The sequence below is a fragment of the Hyperolius riggenbachi genome, chromosome 5 (genome assembly GCF_040937935.1).
Source record: "Hyperolius riggenbachi isolate aHypRig1 chromosome 5, aHypRig1.pri, whole genome shotgun sequence".
Taxonomy (NCBI): Eukaryota; Metazoa; Chordata; class Amphibia; order Anura; family Hyperoliidae; genus Hyperolius; species Hyperolius riggenbachi.
In genome coordinates, this window is record NC_090650.1 from 203,627,148 (window position 1) to 203,649,651 (window position 22,504).

At 43.8% G+C, this 22,504-nt stretch overlaps 1 protein-coding gene across 4 annotated transcripts in view; it reads left to right on the top strand.

Moving 5' to 3' along the window:
- The window catches only part of RP9 (RP9 pre-mRNA splicing factor), an 80,865-nt gene that overhangs the window by 42,980 nt on the left and 15,381 nt on the right, over positions 1-22,504 (top strand). For all 4 annotated transcript variants that reach the window (XM_068236587.1, XM_068236591.1, XM_068236589.1 and 1 more), the window contains one exon: positions 9,318-9,379. In XM_068236587.1, coding sequence (XP_068092688.1) covers positions 9,318-9,379 — 62 coding nt within the window. The remainder of the gene's footprint in view (positions 1-9,317; positions 9,380-22,504) is intronic.

A 22,504-nucleotide genomic window follows, 5' to 3' on the forward strand; every position in this document is an offset into this window, starting at 1 on the left:
TGTGGATCCTATCTCTCGCTTGTCCCTGTTTTCGTGTGTCTGTCTTGTCTGCTACGACCGCTTGCTGGAGGCTCGGTGAGGTAACCGTTAAGCAAGCGTCCGCGTCCTCTGTTTCATGTTTGTCTGTCGATGGTTAGTTAGGCGTGCTTGTCTCTATTGTGCTTATCACGTGGAGACCGCGCATAACCACGTGCACTGTTGCGAATGAGTGCGGTGTTCGCGGTTAGCTAGCGTTTGTTATTTTCCGCATCTTCTCATTGTATTATTTGCTGTGCCTTTGCTACCCACGTATTCTATTCTGATCTGCCTTGTGTCACGTCTGGCGATCGCGTTCCTATTTCATATCTGCTGTTGTGTGTGCGCGGTCGCGGGGTGGCGACTAGGTTGGCGCACACACATACAACCTGTCCCTTTGCTCGTTCTCATTCGCAATCGCCTCTCTTGCGATTGCGTTCTGCGCTTCGTACAATTCCTGTCTGGCATTTGTGGAGGTACAGAGGATTGGTTCCTCTGCACTCCCCAGCGCGATCTGCCGACAGGAATTTCCCTCTACAGGTGCGTAGCACCTTTTGCTGGGTGCCTGCAATTACACGCTTGTGGAGGATTTCCGCCGTGTCAGCGCACGCGTTGTGCGCTGATCACGGAGAAAGTTCCACAATCGTTACACAAATCTAATTTTGTTTGTTTTGCACACCAGAGATCACCCAGAACACACAGTGCGGTCATACAGAGTGTAAAGTGACATGTTAACAGTTCATGTTGATCACACAGCGGGCAGTGACCAGCCAAGGGCTATTGGCACACAGAGATCACCTACAATGCACAGTACAGTCAGACAGATGTTGAAGTGACACGGTAACAGTACTTGTTGATCATACAACCGGTAGTGACTAGCCAAGGGGTATTGGAACAAATCTATTTTTTTAGGACACAGAAATCTGCAACTACGGTCACACAGATGTTTAAAGGGAAGGTTCAAGCAGAATAAAAAAAAAGTTTCACTTACCTGGGGCTTCTACCAGCCCCATGCAGCCATCCTGTGCTCTCGTAGTCACTCACTGCTGCTCCAGTCCCCCGCTGGTAGCTTTCTGACCTCGGAGGTCGGCGGGACGCATTGCGTACATTTTTACGCATTCCCGCTAGTGCAGGAACATTAACACATACATTTTTACGCATTACTGGTCTAATGCGTAAAAATGTACGCATTGAACCAGTAATGCGTAAAAAATGTATGTGTTAATGTTCCTGCACTAGCGGGAATGCGTAAAAAATGTATGTGTTAATGTTCCTGCACTAGCGGGAATGCGTAAAAATGTACGCAATGCGGCCCGTCGACCTCCGAGGTCGGCAAGCTACCAGAGGGGGACTGGAGCAGCAGTGACTACGAGAGCACAGGATGGCTGCATGGGGCTGGTAGAAGCCCCAGGAAAGTGAAACTCATTTTTTTATTTTGCTTGGACCTTCCCTTTAAGTGACACAGTAACAATCAGTACACATTGAACACACAGCAGGCCAGGCAGTGACCAGCCAAGGGGTATTGGCACAAATCTCTCTTTTTCTTCACAGTAACAGTGCACAGCAGTGACCAGCCAAGGGATGTTATCAAAAATGTATTTGGAGGGAGGGAGGGGGGGGGCACACGGAGATCACCTTGAACACACAGTACAGTCACAAATTTGTCTGACACTGGTTTTCTTTTTTTTGGGGGGGGGGGGGGCGCTTAGATATCACGGATAACACAGTACAGTCAGTCACACAGGTGTTGCTGTGACTGACCGTACTGATCTTTCATGCATCAGTGCTATCTGAATCACACACCTGAAGAAAGTATGTGGCAAATACAGTCAAACTTGAATCAGAACACCTGATTTGTATGCTTGTTTGGGGACTATGGCTGAAAGTATTAAGCTTGCTTCAAACTTGCATTGATGCACGTCGCTGCATTTCCAGCATATCCTGGATGTATACACTGGGTGGCAGCTGGTCACACTGGCATCGTTTTGCATCTGTCGTTGCATTTCTCCTGCTGCTGGGTACAAGCACCGCAATACCAATGTGGGCCTCAGCAGAAGTATAGTGCTGCTGTTGGTGTGAAACAAATTAATAGGAATCCCCTCTCCCCACCCCTTCCTAATCTGTGAAGAGCAGAAACATCAATTGATCTCCCAGAGTCTTCTGAGGTTGAGCGCTGTGTGACATTAAGCCTACTGTACGTTGAACAATAATAATTTATTTTATAGAACTTCCTGTGGACTAATGTTGGACTTTCAGGGGGTTGTACTTCCTGTGGGTGGTCCTATATAAGGGGTGGTGTGGTGTTGGGCGGTTACACCTGATGAAGGGTCAGAGTACCCGTAACATGTAGTGTGTGCTGTTGCTCGAATAAAGAAGTCAAACGCAAGTTTGGAGCCTGTGGAGTGCCTTCTTCTACATATTGGATACGTTGTTGCTTTGCAGGGGTGGTGTACCTGCAGGAGAGGAGCACCGGCTGTTGCTACCTGGCCAGGGGATAGCACAGGTGAGACTCATAGGTGCTCAGATTGAAGTGTACGTTAAACATTGTCTGGAAGGGCTGGGCTACATACCAATATATATCAATCTATAGTTATAAGAAGTGCTTCTGATGCTGAAACCAGGATGATTAATGTAAAAATGGTTGTCTTCGATCATTTATTATGTTCTGGTATTAGTCATTAAGGTTTTCTTTAACTAGATCCCCTGTCTATAATACAGTATATTGTTGAGGAAAGAGACTAGTTTTTATTGATTTATAAAGCACAAACCTATTCTGTGGGGCTGTACAAAGTAAGAAACAAACCTGGGATACAAAATAAATAATACAGACAATGATATACACCAGTATACAAATTACTGAGTTGGTACAAAATACAGAATCGGTAATAACAGTGACAGAATTAATATGAATAAATGTGCAACAAAATCCAAAACACAAAAGGGTGAGAGAGCCCTGCCCTAGCAAGCTTACAATCTAAAGGAATTTTTTTTTTGGCGTGAGGGGGGGGGAACATGATGTGGGGTAGTATACAATATTTATACCTAGAGGCAGTGTGTTTTAGGTTAACTGGTAAAAAGTACAACTTGGCCAGAGGTCAAAAGGTGAACTGGCCTAATGCTCTGAATAGTGTTATTGCCCAGGTGGTAGTCATTATGAGACCCAATATAAAAAACATAATGCCAGTTCACGTGCACTTTAAGTTAGCATTATAATGCAAGTAGACTGTGCAGATTTGATTGAATAATACTGGACTGCTAATTCTTAACGTTACAACAATTACGAAATTAATTGATTTATAAAGCACAAACCTATTCCGTGGCGCTGTACAAAGTAAGAAACAAACCTGGGATACAAAATAATACAGACAATGATATACATAATGGAATATAAGTACATAATGGAATTTACTGGATGTTGACAGAGCTTCATCCTCTCTGTATGATTTTTTTTCCTGCAGTATTCATGGCAGCATACGAATGGGTAACCCCGCCCCCAGCTTACAGGTCTTTTAGCTATAAATTAAAGTCACTCCTCCTATACCCTGCTTTTTTATTTCCTGTTTCTACTTCAGGTCTATCCCATTTGGGAAATACAGTTTTAATCATTTTTGCCCTTACCTAGGCTATTCTTGCAGCTTTCCAGACCAGGTTCAATCTCTCCTGCTCTGAAGCCCCACGTCATGCCCAATGTGGAGCGCTGTTGGGGACCCCTATGCTGGAGGGGATCACTTGCGTGAAGCTTGTGCTTTATTTTTCCCATACAGAGGCTTTTCCCCCGATTCTGTGCTGGGCGCCGTAATTTCGGCACTTCAGAAGGTCATAGAGTCTCTACTTCTGGTTGCGGCTCTCTGTGCGTTTCACCAGCAGGAAGTGATGCAGGCCGCATGTCCCGGAAATACACTACTTAAACTTTCAGCGGAGGCTTCTATGTGCTGGATGCGCTCTCGGAGGACACGGACGCTGACACGGCATAGCTGCGGATTGTCTCACTGCTGCTGATCTGGTAGGAACTCTGGGTTTTCTTTTTCCATACTTTTTTGCATATGTTCGCTGGTCAGTGTAGATCTGTTTTGGCAATGAGGTTTTAGGTTGGCAAACGCTTTTCTTGACAAATGTTTTGCAGGGTGTGTTCCTATCCAGCATTTACGTTTGGGTCTGCTGACTGGTGATTACTTGGTAGGTAATATTTTTTAGCCTTATTTCAGGTTTTATTGTTTTTTTTCCTTTTTCATGTACCAGGCTCAGTATTACATTCATGCTTCTTTCTCTGCAGCTATTAGTTGCTGAGAAATGGAGTCAGTAGCCCAGGAAGGTAGCCAGCATATCCCTGAGGGGTAAGGGCATGACTGTTACACAATTCTATAGTATTGGAAATATATTTATTTAATAAAAGAGAGGTAACAAACCTATTAAGGATTTTTTTCCTTTTCTTTTTTTTTTCTTTTTGCTTTGTCTTCTCAGCCTCTCTACCGCCAGAGAGGCTAAAGACAAAACGAAAATGCATAAGGACGCGCCACATACATGCGCTAAGGCCACTAGTAAAACGAAACATACTAACCCCCCTGACACAAATACATGTTGGGCTTGTTGTGATTACTCTCTCCCGGACAAGCTAGTCTGTGCTAACTGTTTATATTTACTACCGATTTATGAAGAGGAGGAAATGCCTGACATTCAGACTTTAGTTAAACAGGCAGTTCAAGAATCTTTAGGTCAGAGGAATTTAGTCTCTCAGGCACCGCCGGGGATTGAAAATGAAGATACGGCAGATTGTGATAATCATGAATAAGTTTTTACTTTGCTATGGTTCCACACTTGGTTAAATCAGTTAAAGAGGCTATTGGATGGGATGAGTCTCTTGAACCCCCCAAGAAGAAACCTAAGTACTATCCTCCTCTCAAAAAGGAAGTGCCTACGTTTCCGATAATGGAGGAGACAGAGGAATTAGTAAATGAGGAGTGGTCAAAGTTGGAAAGAAAACCTCAACTGGCTCACAGATTCTCTAAGTTATATCCGCTTGAGGGAGAACTACCCACCAAGTTGGAGTCACCCCCAACAGTGGATGCTTCCATTGTCAGGTTAGCCAGACACGCCACTATCCCACTTGAGGACTCGGTATCTTTCAAGGATGCCCTGGAAAGAAGAATGGATACAGACTTAAAGAAGGCATATGCCACGATGGGAGCATCTTGCAAACCAGGTATTGCTTTAACTTCCATTGCTAAGGCCATAAATGCATGGACCAATAATATGGAAACTGGTCTTAGAGAAGATTATGAGAAGGACATGCTTATTGCAGGTTTACAGTAATTTAGGATGGCGGCAGACTTCATAGGTGAGCTGGCATAGATGTTGTGAGATGCGCTTCTAGATCCATGATTTACACAGTAACATGCAAGAGAGCTATGTGGCTGAGGCACTGGGCAGCAGACAACAATTCTAGGGTCACCTGGTGTAAAATACCATATGATGGAAAGCATCTATTTGGAGAGAAAATGGATACTGCAATATCCAGGGTTACAGGTGGCAAGAGTGGGTTAATACCACAGGAGAGAAGGACCAGAAGGCAGCCTGGCTCATCAGACAAAAGATCCTTTTGTTTCAGAGGAAGAGATAACCCAGCTGTTTGGGGGGGGGGGGGAAGACCATGGCAGGGGGTGCAATCTGCTATTTCCAAGTTCAGTAAGCAAAGATCTAACCAAGCCAGCACTCAGGTCCATAAATCATTCTAAGATTTCGCCAGCCCACACTCACACAGTGGGAGCACCCCTACAATCATTACACAGGGTGTGGGTGAGGCACATAACGGATATGTGGGTAATAGATACCATAAGTTCGGGCCACAGGTGGAGCTTTACAAGTCCGCCACCAGAAAGTCTGTTTGTACCAACAAAAATCTCTCTCGAAAGGAACAAATTGTTGACACTCACCTCTTATATACAAGAATTTTTACTAAAAAGGGCGATTGTGCAGGTACCAGAAGAGGAGAGGTTCAAGGGAGTTTACTCCCCACTTTTCTTTGTCACAATAAAATCGGGGGAATTAAGGCCAGCACTCGATTTGAGACGCCTAAACCACGTCATTTTCGCAAATTCAAGATGGAGTCAATACATACAATTGCAAGAGTTATACAGCCTCTGGATTGGCTAATATCTATAGATCTGTCAGATGCATACCTTCATGTTCCTATACATCAGGACTTCAGGAAATAACTCAGGTTCGCAATAGGACACAACCATTATCAATTCCCCAGTCTGCCATTCGGCATTTCGACCGCTCCACGCACCTTCACAAAAATACTGGTAACAGTAATAGCTCATCTAAGACATCAAGGATTGAAGGTTCATCATAATCTAGACAATGTTTTACTTATTGCAGACAACAGGGAAACTAATCAAGCACAGGAAGAGGCTGATAGCAACACTACAGGAGTTTGGCTAGTTGATCAACTGGAAAAAAGCCAGTTAGAGCCCACACAGACTTTGATATACCTTGGTGCACAATTCTGCAAGAGAAAAATGTGATTAAATTGCCAGAGTAAAAGATTGCGGTATTGCTATCAAGAATACAGAACTTTCTACAGGGCCAAAGGTGGTCGGTCCAGGAGATTAATGGGGACTCTGACCTCGACAATTCCCATGGTCAAGTGGGCAAGGTGGCACTCAAGAATTTTTCAAAAGGAACTTTTGAGCCAGTGGAGTACGGACAGTTACTTACAGATGATAGAGATAACCGATCAAACAAGATCATAACTCGCTTGGTGTCTACATTCAGATTATCTGAGGAATCATCAGACCTTGAGAATCTCGGAGTCAAAGATAATAACAGACGCCAGTATGACTGGATGGGGGGCTTGGATCGACCACAATTACATTCAGGGATGCTGGAAGTTTTCAGCAAAGAGACTAACAGCGAACGTTATGAAATTCAGGGCAGCCCTATTAGCATTTACTCATTTCTCGGAGGAATTGAGGGCATCACATGTGATTGTGAGAATTGACAATGCATCTGCAGTGGCGTATATTCAAAATCGGGGTGGAATGAGAAGTCACACGCTACTGAAAGAGGTTACACCGATAATGCAGTGGGCCTCGGAAACGGTTCAATCTCTGAGGGCTGTTCACATTCCAGGAATCCAGAACTACAGGGCAGACTACTTGAGTCGAACAAAAATAGACAACAACGAGTGGTCCCTGAACCAAGAGGTCTTTATGGACATTTGCAGGACATGGGGGACGCCAGAAGTGGACATAATGGCAACATCACAGAATCACAAATGTCCCCGATATTTTGCGAGGTTCAAGGAACAGAAGGCAGAGCAGTGGGATGCTCTGACTTGCCAGTGGAATTTTTCATGGGGGTATGTATACCCCCAACACCACTAATCATGAAGATACTCTGCAAGATTCAATTGGAGGCAGTCTGGGTAATAGCAATAATTCCGGATTGGCCATGCAGGCCGTGGTACCCACTACTGAAATAACTTGCCAGGGTACCCCCAGTTGCAATACCGAAGAGGAGAGACCTAATCTCACAGGGGCCAGTACTGCATCCAGAGCAACTGAAATTGAAGGTCTGGATATTTAACAAAAAAAGTTGATGGATATAGGCTGTTCGCAGGCAGACCTGGAAACCTTACTGCAGGCTCGGAAGGTCACTACTGCAGGCTCGGAAGGTCACTACTAATAGTAGTGACCTTCCGAGCCTGCAGTAAGTTCGAACAATTTATAGGGCAAAAACAGGATGATTTAATGCAACCTAAGCCAGTAAATGTCTTTGAATTTCTACAAAAGGGATTGGATTTAGGGTTAGGTCTGAACACTTTAAAGGTACACATATCGGCTATCTCTGCCCTAACTGATATAAGATGGGCAACTAATCCACTTATACAGTTTATCAGAGCTTTAAATAAGATCAGACTGCCAAGAAAGAACATATTTCCACAGTGGGAATTATCTTTAGTACTCAAGGCACTAACTAAAACACCCTATGAACCTTTAAAGGACTGCACCTTGCAAAATTTAACATATAAGATACTATTTTTGGTAGCGGTTGCTTCAGCCAGACCGGTATCAAAAATCCAAGCACTATCGCATAAGGAACCTTACCTTGTTCAGTGACAGAATAGTCTTAAGACCAGTACAGCACTTCATTCTGAAAGTAGCTACAAGCTTTCACTTTAATTAGGAGTGGACACTTCCATCTTTTGTTCTAGAAGGAGAATCAAATCCTAATACTCTGGACATACCTATACTTATAAAGCTATATGTGGAAAAGACATGAGGTCGGAGAAACTCTTCATTGTTCCCTCAGGAATAAGAGGACAAGCTGCATCAGTAAGGACGATTGCAACATGGCTGGTTAAAACAATTACTTCGGCCTACAGGCAGGAGGGACAAGAACCTCCGAAAGAGATAAAGGCTTACTCAACAAGATCTGTATCAACATCATGGGCTGCCTACGCTAAGGTTTCGCCAGACACAATTTGTAGAGCAGCTAACTGGTCATCAACACACGCCTTTGTGCAACACTACAAAATTGACCCAGCAGTTCAAACTACTAGAGACTTTGGTACAGCAATATTGAATACTGTATTAACTGTTTAAAAAAGGAACGTGAATGTCTGCAAATTGATGATTCTTTTGACATGACTTATATTTTGGAGTGGATTAACTCTACACATTGTGTATAATGTGAGGATTGTGTTGTATTTGTAATAAATTGCAATTTTGATGGCACAGTTTAGTCTCCCACCCTTCTGTGAATCTTGGCTTGTTATATCCCATTCGTTTGCTGCCATGAATACTGCAGGAAAACAGAAAATTGTATACTTACCTACCGGTAATTTTCCTTTCCTGCTGTAGTCATGGCAGCATGCGTATTACCCGCCACAATTTTCTATTCAGCCTTCCTGGCTTGGTGGGGTTGCGCTTTTAAAGTTGTTGTTTTTTTTTTTTGCATTTGAGGCCATACCTGTAATACAAGGTTGAGTGGAATGGTAAATGGAATGGTCACGGAGACCTTTTCGCTTGGCTAAAAACAAAAAGCAGGGTATAGGAGGAGTGACTTTAATGTATAGCTAAAAGACCTGCAAGCTGGGGGCAAGGTTACCCATTCGTATGCTGCCATGACTACAGCAGGAAAGGAAAATTACCGGTAGGTGAGTATACAATTTTCCGTTAGATTGTCACTAGCTGCCAATCTGGAATTGCAATTGAATACCTCCAGCTGTATTTCCAGTTAATTGATTTGTTTTGTTACAGTGCACTGTATGTGTTAAGTGCGTGTATTTATTTCTGTAGGCGCATGAAGACCCAATGTATGGCTTAATGAAGGAAAAGGAGAATAAAGAAAAACAAATGAGGTAATTTTTCCAGTACTTTGTTTTAATAAAGAAAAAAAAAAAAAAAAAAAAGTATATTGTCTCATAAGCCATCCTATATACTGATTTACCTACCAAGCCTCATTTGTTGCTTGAGCTAAATCTGTGTGGTTTTTTTCAGTTTTCCTTCTTGTAAAATTAGCCACATTAGAGCTTATGAAAGTGCACCCGAAGCAAATAAAAAAAAAATTGGATACTTTTCTTTCACTAAAGGTTTATTGAGAATATAAAAATATCAAAAAGTACAATAACATTATTATTCCAGAATGTTGGCAGGATAGTGTAATGGTTAAGGGCTCTGCCTCTGACACAGGAGACCTGGATTCGAATCTCGGCTCTGCCTGTTCAGTAAGCCAGCACCTATTCAGTAGAGGACCTTGGGCAAGACTCCCTAACACTGCTACTGCCTATAGAGCGCGTCCTAGTGGCTGCAGTTCTGGTGCTTTGAATCCGCCAGGAGAAAAGCGCGATATAAATGTTCTGTGTTTGTTTAGATAAAAGAAGTATTTAGCAAAAGTGCATAAATAGAAATCTTCCATAATGTCCATCTGGAATAATCCAAATATTATGTAACATAAAGTACAGAACAACAAAGTAAACTATGAAGATTGCATATTGGTTCTTTGGGAATGCCAGTCATCCCAGTGTAGATGAAATTTCTCTATAGTATCAAACATTGTATGAAAAATAAAATCGGTTAACATGATGCTGTCCACCCTCGAGAGAGTTCAAAATTAAGATCTGGTTGTTTCCAGGAGCATGCAATTACCCACAACACCGAGCACAATAACACAAAGTATTCTCTCCTCCAAAGTTTCGGTATCAGAGGATTAGGAGCTAGCAGTAAAGCTTGCATAGAATCCAACCTAATTTGTTTTTCACATAACTTGCTTAACCTCCTGAGCGGTATGGACGAGCTCAGCTCGTCCATCACCGCCGGAGGCTGCCGCTCAGGCCCTGCTGGGCCGATTTTCCTCAAATAAAAAGCAGCACACGCAGCCGGCACTTTGCCAGCCGCGTGTGCTGCCTGATCGCCGCTGCTCTGCGGCGATCCGCCGCGAGCAGCGGCGAAAGAGGGTCCCCCCAGCCGCCCGAGCCCTGCGCAGCCGGACCAATCAGTTCCGGCCAGCGCTAAGGGCTGGATCGGAGGCGGCTGACGTCAGGACGTCGGCTGACGTCCATGACGTCACTCCGCTCGTCGCCATGGCGACGAGGAAAGCCAAACAAGGAAGGCTGCTCATTGCGGCCTTCCTTGTTTATTCTGGGCGCCGGAGGCGATCGGAAGAACGCCTCCGGAGCGCCCTCTAGTGGGCTTTCATGCAGCCAACTTTCAGTTGGCTGCATAAAATAGTTTTTTTTAAATTAAAAAAAAAACCCTCCCGCAGCCTCCCTGGCGATCTCAATAGAACGCCGGGGAGGTTAAGAGAGAACCCAGCCGTGAGCACAAACGCCTTTGGACACTCCCAAAATATGTGCATCATGGAGCCATCTGTCTGACAACCCCGAAAACACTGGAGATACCTGAGGAAACCTCTTATGCTACCTGGTTGGAACATGATACCAACGTGTAGCTACTTTCAACGCAGTGTCTCTAACTGCGCATTGTAAATAGTTTTGATCCATTGAATAAAAGACGGACCAAAGTGCATCGCTTCTAACACTGCATATAAGTATTGCCATTCCACACTGTCGAAGGCCTTGGCGATATCAAGCGACAAAATAGCCCTATTTCCCCCATTATCTGCCTGCAATTGTATGTTCAAAAAAGCTCTCCTGATATTAATGGCTGTAGATTTTGATGGTATAAAGCCCGATTGATCCGGCTTTATTATAGATGTTATCACTTTTGCTAATCTATTCGCCAAGACCTTCGACAGTATCTTGACATCAGCGGTTAAGAGGGATATAGGTCTATATGAGTCTGCCTTAAGGCCATCCTTCCCTGGCTTCAGAATCAAAATAGTTGCTTCAGACATGGATTTTGGTAAAGCCCCTCTACAAAATGATTCATTAAATACCTCTAATAAGTGTGGTAACAATTCAGAGTAGCGCTTATACACCTCAATCGGAAGGCCGTCGCACCCCGGAGCTTTATTGCCAGGGAACGAACCAACCGCAATTTCTAATTCTTCCAGCATAATAGGTGCATCCAGCATGGCTCTGTCTTTATCACCGAGATTGAGCAAGGGAATAGAGTTCAAATAGCTCTTTAATTCCTCAGGAGTGTAATCCACTCTAGATCAGTATAGAACCTCTGAAGTTCCTTCGCAATACCCAGCTTATCAAAAACTAAATCCCCTTTAGGCGTTATTGCTGTGCAGAAGGAGGAGAGAGAGGAGAGGAGACCGGCACTGCAATCATCTGTTTATTCCATACTATATAAGGTGCATTAAAAAAAAATCACATATTCAGTGTGAAAATATAGACATACCAGTTAGATGGAGCAATGTGGGTGCTGGGCACTGTGTGCCTGACGGCCGTTTCGCGCGCTTCAACTGAGGCTCTGGTGCGGGCTGGGTGCTGGCCGGGGATTAAATGCATACCGGGGTCAGCGTTCGGCGTATCCGCGCCGATAGAGACCGCCCACTTCTTCCTACGATCTCCAATTCCGCGCTGGAACGCATCCGCGTTCCAGCTAGGACTTCCTGGAGGGCAACACCTCCCCTCTACTGCTGCCTGAGCAGTCCACACTTATTAGGTGGCTGCTGGATGCTATTGCATACAATCGGCAAGCCGAGAAAGGATGTGCGCCATCTTGTGGCCACAGTTGAGAAGGCAGTGCAATAAAGATAAGTGGGTAAAACATAATAAAACATAATAAAATAGTGATTAAGGGCAGGAACCTGCTTATGTGACACTGGAATCATTAATTTATTACGTTGCATAGCAAATTAGTGGCCTAAGTGTAGGCATTACATTATCGCGTGCACTAAATACGTGAATTATTAACCTATTTTGGTTCCTGGACGTAGAAACTACGTCCAGGAACCATGCGTTCACGCGCGCTCCCGACCCGCGGTTCGTTAGCCAGGCAATCAATGAATCGGGCTATGGTGCCCGATCACTGATTCCTCTCCCCCGCTGAAAAAGCGACAGCTTCTCTCGGAAGCTGCGCTTTTTCTGGCTGTTGCCTCCCCCATGCGTCACTCTAAGCGTGTGTTACGCTTAGAGTGACGTCATGTAAACAAACTGAAAAAGTAAAACTACAACTAAAAGTAAAAAAAAATAAAATCAACACACAATTACATTATAAAACTATGGTTTACATCCCACCCTCCCAAAAATACCCAAATAAAATGTTTAATATAAAAAAAAAACCATTGCAATAAAAAAATAAAAAAAAAAATGTAAATATTTACTTAAAGGGGCACTACAGCGAAAAACTGTAAAATTTAAAATATGTGCAAACATATACAAATAAGAAGTACATTTTTTCCAGGGTAAAATGAGCCATAAATTACTTTTCGCCTATGTTGCTGTCACTTACAGTAGGTAGTAGAAATCTGACAGAAGCGAAAGGTTTTGGACTTGTCCATCTCTTTATAGGGGATTCTCAGGGATATATTTATTTTCAAAAGCACTTAGTGAATGGCAGTTGCTCTGTCCAACTGCCAAAAAAACTGTGTAGGGAGCAGGGAAGCTGGCCAGCATAATTGTTTAAATCATTTTTAGGAAATATCTTTATAAAGAATAAAAGCCTTGCTGAGAATCCCCTATGAAGAGATGGACTAGTCTAAAACCTGTCACTTCTGTCAGATTTCTACTGCCTACTTTTAAGTGACAGCAACATAGGAGAAAAGTAATTTATGGCTTATTTTACTCTGGAAAAAACGTACTTCTTATTTGTATATGTTTGCACATATTTTAAATTTTACAGTATTTCGCTGTAGTGCCCCTTTAAGGGTCTAAACTTTTTAAATATCAATGTAAAGATGAAATATTTCTATATTTTTTTTATTTTAAACTTGTAAATAGTGATCGATGCAAAACGGAAAAAATGCACCTTCATTTCCAAATAAAATATTGTCGCCATACATTGTGATAGGGACATAATTTTAACGGTGTAATAACCGGGACATATGGGCAAATACAATACGTGAGTTTTAATTATGGAGGCATGTATTATTTTAAAACTATAATGGCTGAAAACTGAGAAATGTTTTTTCGTATTTTTCTTATTCTTCCTGTTAAAATGCATTTACAGTAAAGTGTCTCTTAGCAAAATGTACCCCCCAAAGAAAGCCTAATTGGTGGCGGAAAAAAACAAGATATAGATCAGTTCATTGTGATAAGTAGTGATAAAGTTATAGGCTAATGAATGGGAGGTGAACATTTCTCAAGTGAAAACGACGGAACGCGAATGGGTTAAATATATTGCAAACTGTGCACTCAAAATGTAGCGTGCCAAGTGGAGGTAGTGGCTAAAATAAGTAGTAGTAGTAGTTTTGCGGTAGCCTCTAGGAATGAGCTTATCCTCTTCGGCAATCTGCTCCAGATCCAGAAAAGCTATTCTCTCTTTGGAAATTGTGGCAGTAAAAGTCATATTAGCCGTGTTACTGTTAATGTAACACATAAAATCATTGAAGGTGTCACAAGTCCCGGACCAAAACACTAGGACATCGTCCACATACCTGGACCATGCCCTGAGTTGGCCGGCGAACAGGTTGTTGATGGAGTGGATGTATTCCTCCTCCCACCAAGCTAAAAATAAGTTGGCATAAGTACATGATACAGCTGTGCCCATGGCGGTGCCTGAGGTTTGCCAGTACCACTTACTATCAGAAGTGAAGGCATTATGTGTTAGCACAAATGGCAAACACTCGCATATAAAATCCTTATTTGCCACGTCCTTTCCGGTGCGGTCCAAAAATGATCGTATCGCTCTAAGACCTAGATTGTGCGGGATACGGCTGTATAAGCTCTCGACATCAATAGCTGCTAACAAGTCCCCTTGGTTCCAAGGGAATTCCTCCAAACCTTTCAAGACATCAATTGTGTCAGCCAGGTGGGAGGGGACCAGGTTAAAGGAAAGGTTCAGGGAGGGTGGGTAAAAAATAAAAATCAATTTCCACTTACCTGGGGCTTCCTCCAGCCCGTGGCAGGCAGGAGGTGCCCTCGCCGCCGCTCCGCAGGCTCCCGGTGGTCTTCGGTGGCCGACCCGACCTGGCCAGGCCGGCTGCCAGGTCGGGCTCTTCTGCGCTCCAAGGCCCGGAACTTCTGCGTCCCACGCCGGCGTGCTGACGTCATCGGACGTCCTCCGGGCTCTACTGCGCATGCGCAGTAGTTCTGCGCCTGCGCAGTAGAGCCCGGAGGACGTCCGATGACGTCAGAGCGCCGGCGTGGGACGCAGAAGTTCCGGGCCTTGGAGCGCAGAAGAGCCCGACCTGGCAGCCGGTCTGGCCAGGTCGGGTCGGCCACCGGAGACCACCGGGAGCCTGCAGAGCGGCGGCGAGGGCACCTCCTGCCTGCCACGGGCTGGAGGAAGCCCCAGGTAAGTGGAAATTGATTTTTATTTTTTACCCACCCTCCCTGAACCTTCCATTTAAGCAAAGGTCTCAGGACATGGTCCAGATACTTGGACAGCCTTTCCGTGGTCGACCCCATGCCAGAGACAATGGGGCGACCCGGGGGATTGGTCCTGGACTTGTGCACCTTAGGTATGTGGTACCAAATAGGCTTAGTTGGATGTGTAGGCATCAAGCCATGGGCCAGGGTGGATGGTATCACTCCTTGTTCAGCACCCTTTCTTAGCAGTGATCTAAGTAGATTTTGGTAGCGGAGGGTGGGGTCCGGGGGCAGGCTTTGATATGTCTTAGGATCTTCAAGTTGTCTTAAGGCTCATACACACATCAGACCATGGTCTTTGGAAAATGAAAGATCACAGACCAGTTTTACCCCCTTCCATGTAGTATGAGAGCCATACCTACACAGTCTATTCTATGGAGCTGAACTCCCCATCAGAAAAAAAACTTTTCAAGATGCTGCACACACAGATGCTGTACAGACACAAAAGATCAGTAGCTGCAAAAGATCTGTTCCTGCCAAAAATCCAACCCTGCAAATTGCAATGATAGTCTATGAGATCTGCAGATCATCATACACACATGATTTAACTGACAGATCTGCAGATCTGAAAATCCAACCTGGTGGATCTGATCTGCAGATGAATGTCAGTTAAATCATGTGTGTACGATGATCTGCAGTTCTCATAGACTATCATTGCAATTTGCAGGGTTGGATTTTTGGCAGGAACAGATCTTTTGCAGCTACAGATCTTTTGTGTCTGTACAGCATCTGTGTGTGCAGCATCTTGCAAAGTTTTTTTTCTGATGGGGAGTTCAGCTCCATAGAATAGACTGTGTAGAGTATGGCTCTCATACTACATGGAAGGGGGTAAAACAGATCTGTGATCTTTCATTTTCAAAAGACTATGGTCTGATGTGTGTATGAGCCTTTAGTGCCTCAGCACGATATTGTTCTGCTGTCATCACAACGATTGCTCCCCCTTTATCTGCTCTCCTTATCTGTAGATCAGGTCGATTCCGTAGCCATTTCAAGGCCTTCTTTGGTACGAGAAAAAGACACAGGGACACCGGGAGCCCGATAGTGCAATATCGTCTGATTATATGGAAAAAATGTGAGGTGGTGTATATATACTCACAAGTGTGGGTTGCACTCCAAGCAACCACTGATAATCGCATGTGAGGAAGGACCGTCCTCACTCGGCCTTTCTCTCTGAGGTAGAAGTCACGGTCGCAGCTCCAAAGAAAAAATTATATAGTCTTTTAACTCTATTGGGATACAAGACTAAAGCGGACTCCCGCATAGGAGACCGCTATAAATTTCTGGAAGGGGTTTGGAGGCGCCCAAGGTATAGCTAAGATTACTATATATAGGTAAGAAATCTTACCTTATTTCAATCGAATTTCAGAATAATGAACATTTCTCGAGAGGGTAGTTTAGATTTTAATATGCACATTTAGACAACGCGTTTCGCGGACACACTCCGCTTCATCAGGTCAAATAGCAGTGCCTTAGGGGTTAGAACTGTGTAGATGAGCCTGGGCGCCTGTCATCTACACAGTTCTAACCCCTAAGGCACTGCGATTTGACCTGATGAAGCGGAGTGTGTCCGCAAAACGCGTTGTCTAAATGTGCATATTAAAATCTAAACTACCCTCTCGAGAAATGTTCATTATTCTGAAATTCGATTGAAATAAGGTAAGATTTCTTACCTATATATAGTAATCTTAGCTATACCTTGGGCGCCTCCAAACCCCTTCCAGGGATTTCAAGGCCTTCTGCTCAGAGGCGGATAGATTGCTTTCAACCTTTGGATATATCTCTGCTTTTAACTCTTTTTCAATGATCTTCTGGAAAATGTCCAGGCTGGAGCCTGCCTGGACTGGGAACAGTGCTAATGACTTACAAGGTTTAAAGGGACTCCGAGCTCTGAAAAAAATGGAAAGTTGTACTCACCAGGGGCTTTTTCCAGCCCAGTGCTGGTCGGGAGGTCCCACGCCGGCGTCCTGGCTTCTCTCCTTCTCCCCGCTCCGGAATGGCTGGCAGGCCACAGCCCGGGCGACACTCTCCCGAGTGTCGGGCTGCTTCTTCCGCATATGACGCGGATTACGTCACACGCCGGCCGCCTCGCGTCATCACGGCGGCCGGCGTGAAAGTACTGCGCATGCGCACTTTGTTCGCGCATGCGCAGTACTTTCACGCCGGCCGCCGTGATGACGCGAGGCGGCCGGCGTGTGACGTAATCCGCGTCATATGCAGAAGAAGCAGCCCGACACTCGGGAGAGTGTCGCCCGGGCTGCGGCCTGCCAGCCATTCCGGAGCGGGGAGAAGGAGAGGAGCCAGGACGCCGGCGTGGGACCTCCCGACCAGCACTGGGCTGGAAAAAGCCCCTGGTGAGTACAACTTTCCATTTTTTTCAGAGCTCGGAGTCCCTTTAAAGCCAGTTACTGGATTCTCTGTGCTGGCATTAGCCTGAGACTCAAGCTCCATAAGAGTTTCCAAGTTTTGCTGATCTTGACTTGTCCAATTGATAGTTGGACTGAAGCCCAAAGGGCCGATCTTAGCATTCCCCCAACACATAGTGTGCTGCTCTTTAGTTGGAATTTGTTTTTTAACCACTTCAGGACCACAGTCTTTTCGCCCCTTAAGGACCAGAGCCTTTTTCTCCATTCAGACCACTGCAGCTTTCACGGTTTATTGCTCGCTCATACAACCTACCACCTAAATGAATTTTACCTCCTTTTCTTGTCACTAATAAAGCTTTCTTTTGCTGCTATTTGATTGCTCCTGCGATTTTTACTTTTTATTATATTCATCAAAAAAGACATGAATTTTGGCAAAAAAATGATTTTTTTCACTTTCTGTGCTGACATTTTTCAAATAAAGTAAAATTTCTGTATACATACAGCGCGAAAAATGTGGACAAACATGTTTTGGATAAAAAAAAACCCATTCAGTGTATATTTATTGGTTTGGGTAAAAGTTATAGCGTTTACAAACTATGGTGCAAAAAGTGAATTTTCCCATTTTCAAGCATCTATGACTTTTCTGACCCCCTGTCATGTTTCATGAGGGGCTAGAATTCCAGGATAGTATAAATACCCCCCAAATGACCCCATTTTGGAAAGAAGACATCCCAAAGTATTCACTGAGAGGCATAGTGAGTTCATAGAAGATATTATTTTTTGTCACAAGTAAGTGGAAAATGACATTTTGTGACAAAAAAATAAAAAAAAAAAAGTTTCCATTTTTTCTAACTTGCGACAAAAAAAAATGAAATCTGCCACGGACTCACCATGCCCCTCTCTGAATACCTTGAAGGGTCTACTTTTCAAAATGGGGTCATTTGTGGGGTGTGTTAACTGTCCTGACATTTTGGGGGTGCTAAATTGTAAGCACCCCTGTAAAGCCTAAAGGTGCTCATTGGACTTTGGACCCCTTAGCGCAGTTAGGCTGCAAAAAAGTGCCACACATGTGGTATTGCCGTACTCAGGAGAAGTAGTATAATGTGTTTTGGGGTGTATTTTTACACATACCCATGCTGGGTGGGAGAAATATCTCTGTAAATGACAATTTTTTAATTTTTTTTACACACAATTGTCCATTTACAGAGTTATTTCTCCCACCCAGCATGGGTATGTGTAAAAATACACCACAAAACACATTATACTACTTCTCCCGAGTACGGCGATACCACATGTGTGGCACTTTTTTGCACCCTAACTGCGCTAAGGGGCCCAAAGTCCAATGAGTACCTTTAGGATTTCACAGGTCATTTTGCGACATTTGGTTTCAAGACTACTCCTCACGGTTTAGGGCCCCTAAAATGCCAGGGCAGTATAGGAACCCCACAAATGACCCCATTTTAGAAAGAAGACACCCCAAGGTATTCCGTTAGGAGTATGGTGAGTTCATAGAAGATTTTATTTTTTGTCACAAGTTAGCGGAACATGACACTTTGTGGAAAAAAACAATTAAAATCAATTTCCGCTAACTTGTGACAAAAAAATAAAATCTTCTATGAATTCCCCATACTCCTAACTGAATACCTTGGGGTGTCTTCTTTCTAAAATGGGGTCATTTGTGGGGTTCCTATACTGCCCTGGCATTTTAGGGGCCCTAAACCGTGAGGAGTAGTCTGGAAATCAAATTCCGCAAAATGACCTGTGAAATCCTAAAGGTACTCATTGGACTTTGGGCCCTTTAGCGCAGTTAGGGTGCAAAAAAGTGCCACACATGTGGTATTGCCGTACTCGGGAGAAGTAGTATAATGTGTTTTGGGGTGTATTTTTACACATACCCATGCTGGGTGGGAGAAATACCTCTGTAAATGACAATCTTTTGATTTTTTTACACACGATTGTCCATTTACAGAGTTATTTCTCCCACCCAGCATGGGTATGTGTAAAAATACACCCCAAAACACATTATACTACTTCTCCCGAGTACGGCAATACCACATGTGTGGCACTTTTTTGCACCCTAACTGCGGTAAAGGGCCCAAAGTCCAATGAGTACCTTTAGGATTTCACAGGTCATTTTGCGGAATTTGATTTTCAGACTACTCCTCACGGTTTAGGGCCCCTAAAATGCCAGGGCAGTATAGGAACCCCACAAATGACCCCATTTTAGAAAGAAGACACCCCAAGGTATTCCGTTAGGAGTATGGTGAGTTCATAGAAGATTTTATTTTTTGTCACAAGTTAGCGGAACATGACACTTTGTGGGAAAAAACAATTAAAATCAATTTCCGCTAACTTGTGACAAAAAAATAAAATCTTCTATGAACTTTCCATACTCCTAACTAAATACCTTGGGGTGTCTTCTTTCTAAAATGGGGTCATTTGTGGGGTTCCTATACTGCCCTGGCATTTTAGGGGCCCTAAACCGCGAGGAGTAGTCTGGAAATCAAATTCCGCAAAATGACCTGTGAAATCCTAAAGGTACTCATTGGACTTTGGGCCCTTAAGCGCAGTTAGGGTGCAAAAAAGTGCCACACATGTGGTATTGCCGTACTCGGGAGAAGTAGTATAATGTGTTTTGGGGTGTATTTTTACACATACCCATGCTGGGTGGGAGAAATAACTCTGTAAATGGACAATCGTGTGTAAAAAAATCAAAAGATTGTCATTTACAGAGGTATTTCTCCCACCCAGCATGGGTATGTGTAAAAATACACCACAAAACACATTATACTACTTCTCCCGAGTACGGCAATACCACATGTGTGGCACTTTTTTGCACCCTAACTGCGCTAAAGGGCCCAAAGTCCAATGAGTACCTTTAGGATTTCACAGGTCATTTTGCGACATTTGGTTTCAAGACTACTCCTCACGGTTTAGGGCCCCTAGAATGCCAGGGCAGTATAGGAACCCCACAAATGACCCCATTTTAGAAAGAAGACACCCCAAGGTATTCCGTTAGGAGTATGGTGAGTTCATAGAAGATTTTATTTTTTGTCACAAGTTAGCGGAACATGACACTTTGTGGAAAAAAACAATTAAAATCAATTTCTGCTAACTTGTGACAAAAAAATAAAATCTTCTATGAATTCCCCATACTCCTAACTGAATACCTTGGGGTGTCTTCTTTCTAAAATGGGGTCATTTGTGGGGTTCCTATACTGCCCTGGCATTTTAGGGGCCCTAAACCGTGAGGAGTAGTCTGGAAATCAAATTCCGCAAAATGACCTGTGAAATCCTAAAGGTACTCATTGGACTTTGGGCCCTTTAGCGCAATTAGGGTGCAAAAAAGTGCCACACATGTGGTATTGCCGTACTCGGGAGAAGTAGTATAATGTGTTTTGGGGTGTATTTTTACACATACCCATGCTGGGTGGGAGAAATAACTCTGTAAATGGACAATCGTGTGTAAAAAAATCAAAAGATTGTCATTTACAGAGGTATTTCTCCCACCCAGCATGGGTATGTGTAAAAATACACCACAAAACACATTATACTACTTCTCCCGAGTACGGCAATACCACATGTGTGGCACTTTTTTGCACCCTAACTGCGCTAAGGGGCCCAGAGTCCAATGAGTACCTTTAGGCTTTACAGGGGTGCTCAAAATTTAGCACCCCGCCCACTTGCCAGGACAGTTAACAAACCCCACAAATGACCCCATTTTGGAAAGAATACACGCTAAGGTATTCCATGAGGGCCATGGTGAGTTCATAGAAAATTTTATTTTTTGTCACAAGTTAGCGGAAAATGACATTTTGTGAAAAAAAAAACAAAAACACAAAACCACAATTTCTGCTAACTTGTGACAAAAAATAAAACATTCTATGAACTCACCATGCACCTCACGGAATACTTTGGGGTGTCCTCTTTCCAAAATGGCATCATTCGTGGGGTCTGTCCTGGCATTTTAGGGTCTCTGCAATCATTACATGTATGGCCAGTATTAGGAGTTTCTGCTATACTCCTTATATTGGGCATAAGGGTAATGCACTGTGGGCTGAAAGGAAAAATGAACGTCAAACAATCAATCAATGTGGATGCCAAAAAATTTTGAAAAAAAAAAAAGAGGAGGAAGGCGTCTGCCAGGACATAGGAGCTGCCGCCCCAAAAATCCAAACCCACCAGCTCGTATGCCCTGGCAAACCTGATTTATCCATTCACACTGATCGATGTGGATGAACAAATCATTGCCAGAGTTCTTTTTTGATACAAAGTGTTTGCCAAAGCATATGAATCCCCAACACCACTCCTCGGCCCATATGCCTCGGCAAACGTATCTTTTTGACTGCGGAGGAGAAATCTCGTCCTGCAGCGCTACATGCACCGACTTGTGTGTAAGCTGACAGACGCGCAATGTTCTGTCAGGATGCACCATCAGTGCTGCAGCTGATTGGTCGGTCTGGATAGAAAAAAAGACAAAACAATACAAAAAGGAGGGGAAGGCGTCTGCCAGGACATAGGAGCTGCCGCCCCAAAAATCCAAACCCACCAGCTCGTATGCCCTGGCAAACCTGATTTATCCATTCACACCGATCGATGTGGATGAACAAATCATTGCCAGAGTTCTTTTTTGATACAAAGTGTTTGCCAAAGCATATGAATCCCCAACACCACTCCTCGGCCCATATGCCTCGGCAAACGTATCTTTTTGACTGCGGAGGAGAAATCTCGTCCTGCAGCGCTGCATGCACCGACTTGTGTGTAAGCTGACAGACGCGCAACGTTCTGTCAGGATGCACCATCAGTACTGCAGCTGGTTAGTCGTTCGCTCGGTCCACCTGGAAGGTTATTGGATGGAAAAAGAGAAAAAAAAACCCAAAAAACAAGCAAGCAGCAAAGCAATTACTTCATTAACATTAATAACCTTTGAACTTTTTTAATAAAAAACTTAACATTGCAAACCAAACATTAACTTCTTTGCTTACCTGTTTTTTGTTTTTTTTTAACTTACCTCCCGAGGACAAACCTCTCCTCCCCCATGGAACAATGTGCGAAGTGCAAATCGCACAGAGTTGTGGCGAAATACATTCCGCAATTTGTCCCAAGTGAAAGGAGAGGTTTCTGGCAGCCCTGTGTATTAGGGTCTCTGGAAACCCGATGTTTGGTTTCACACTGCATA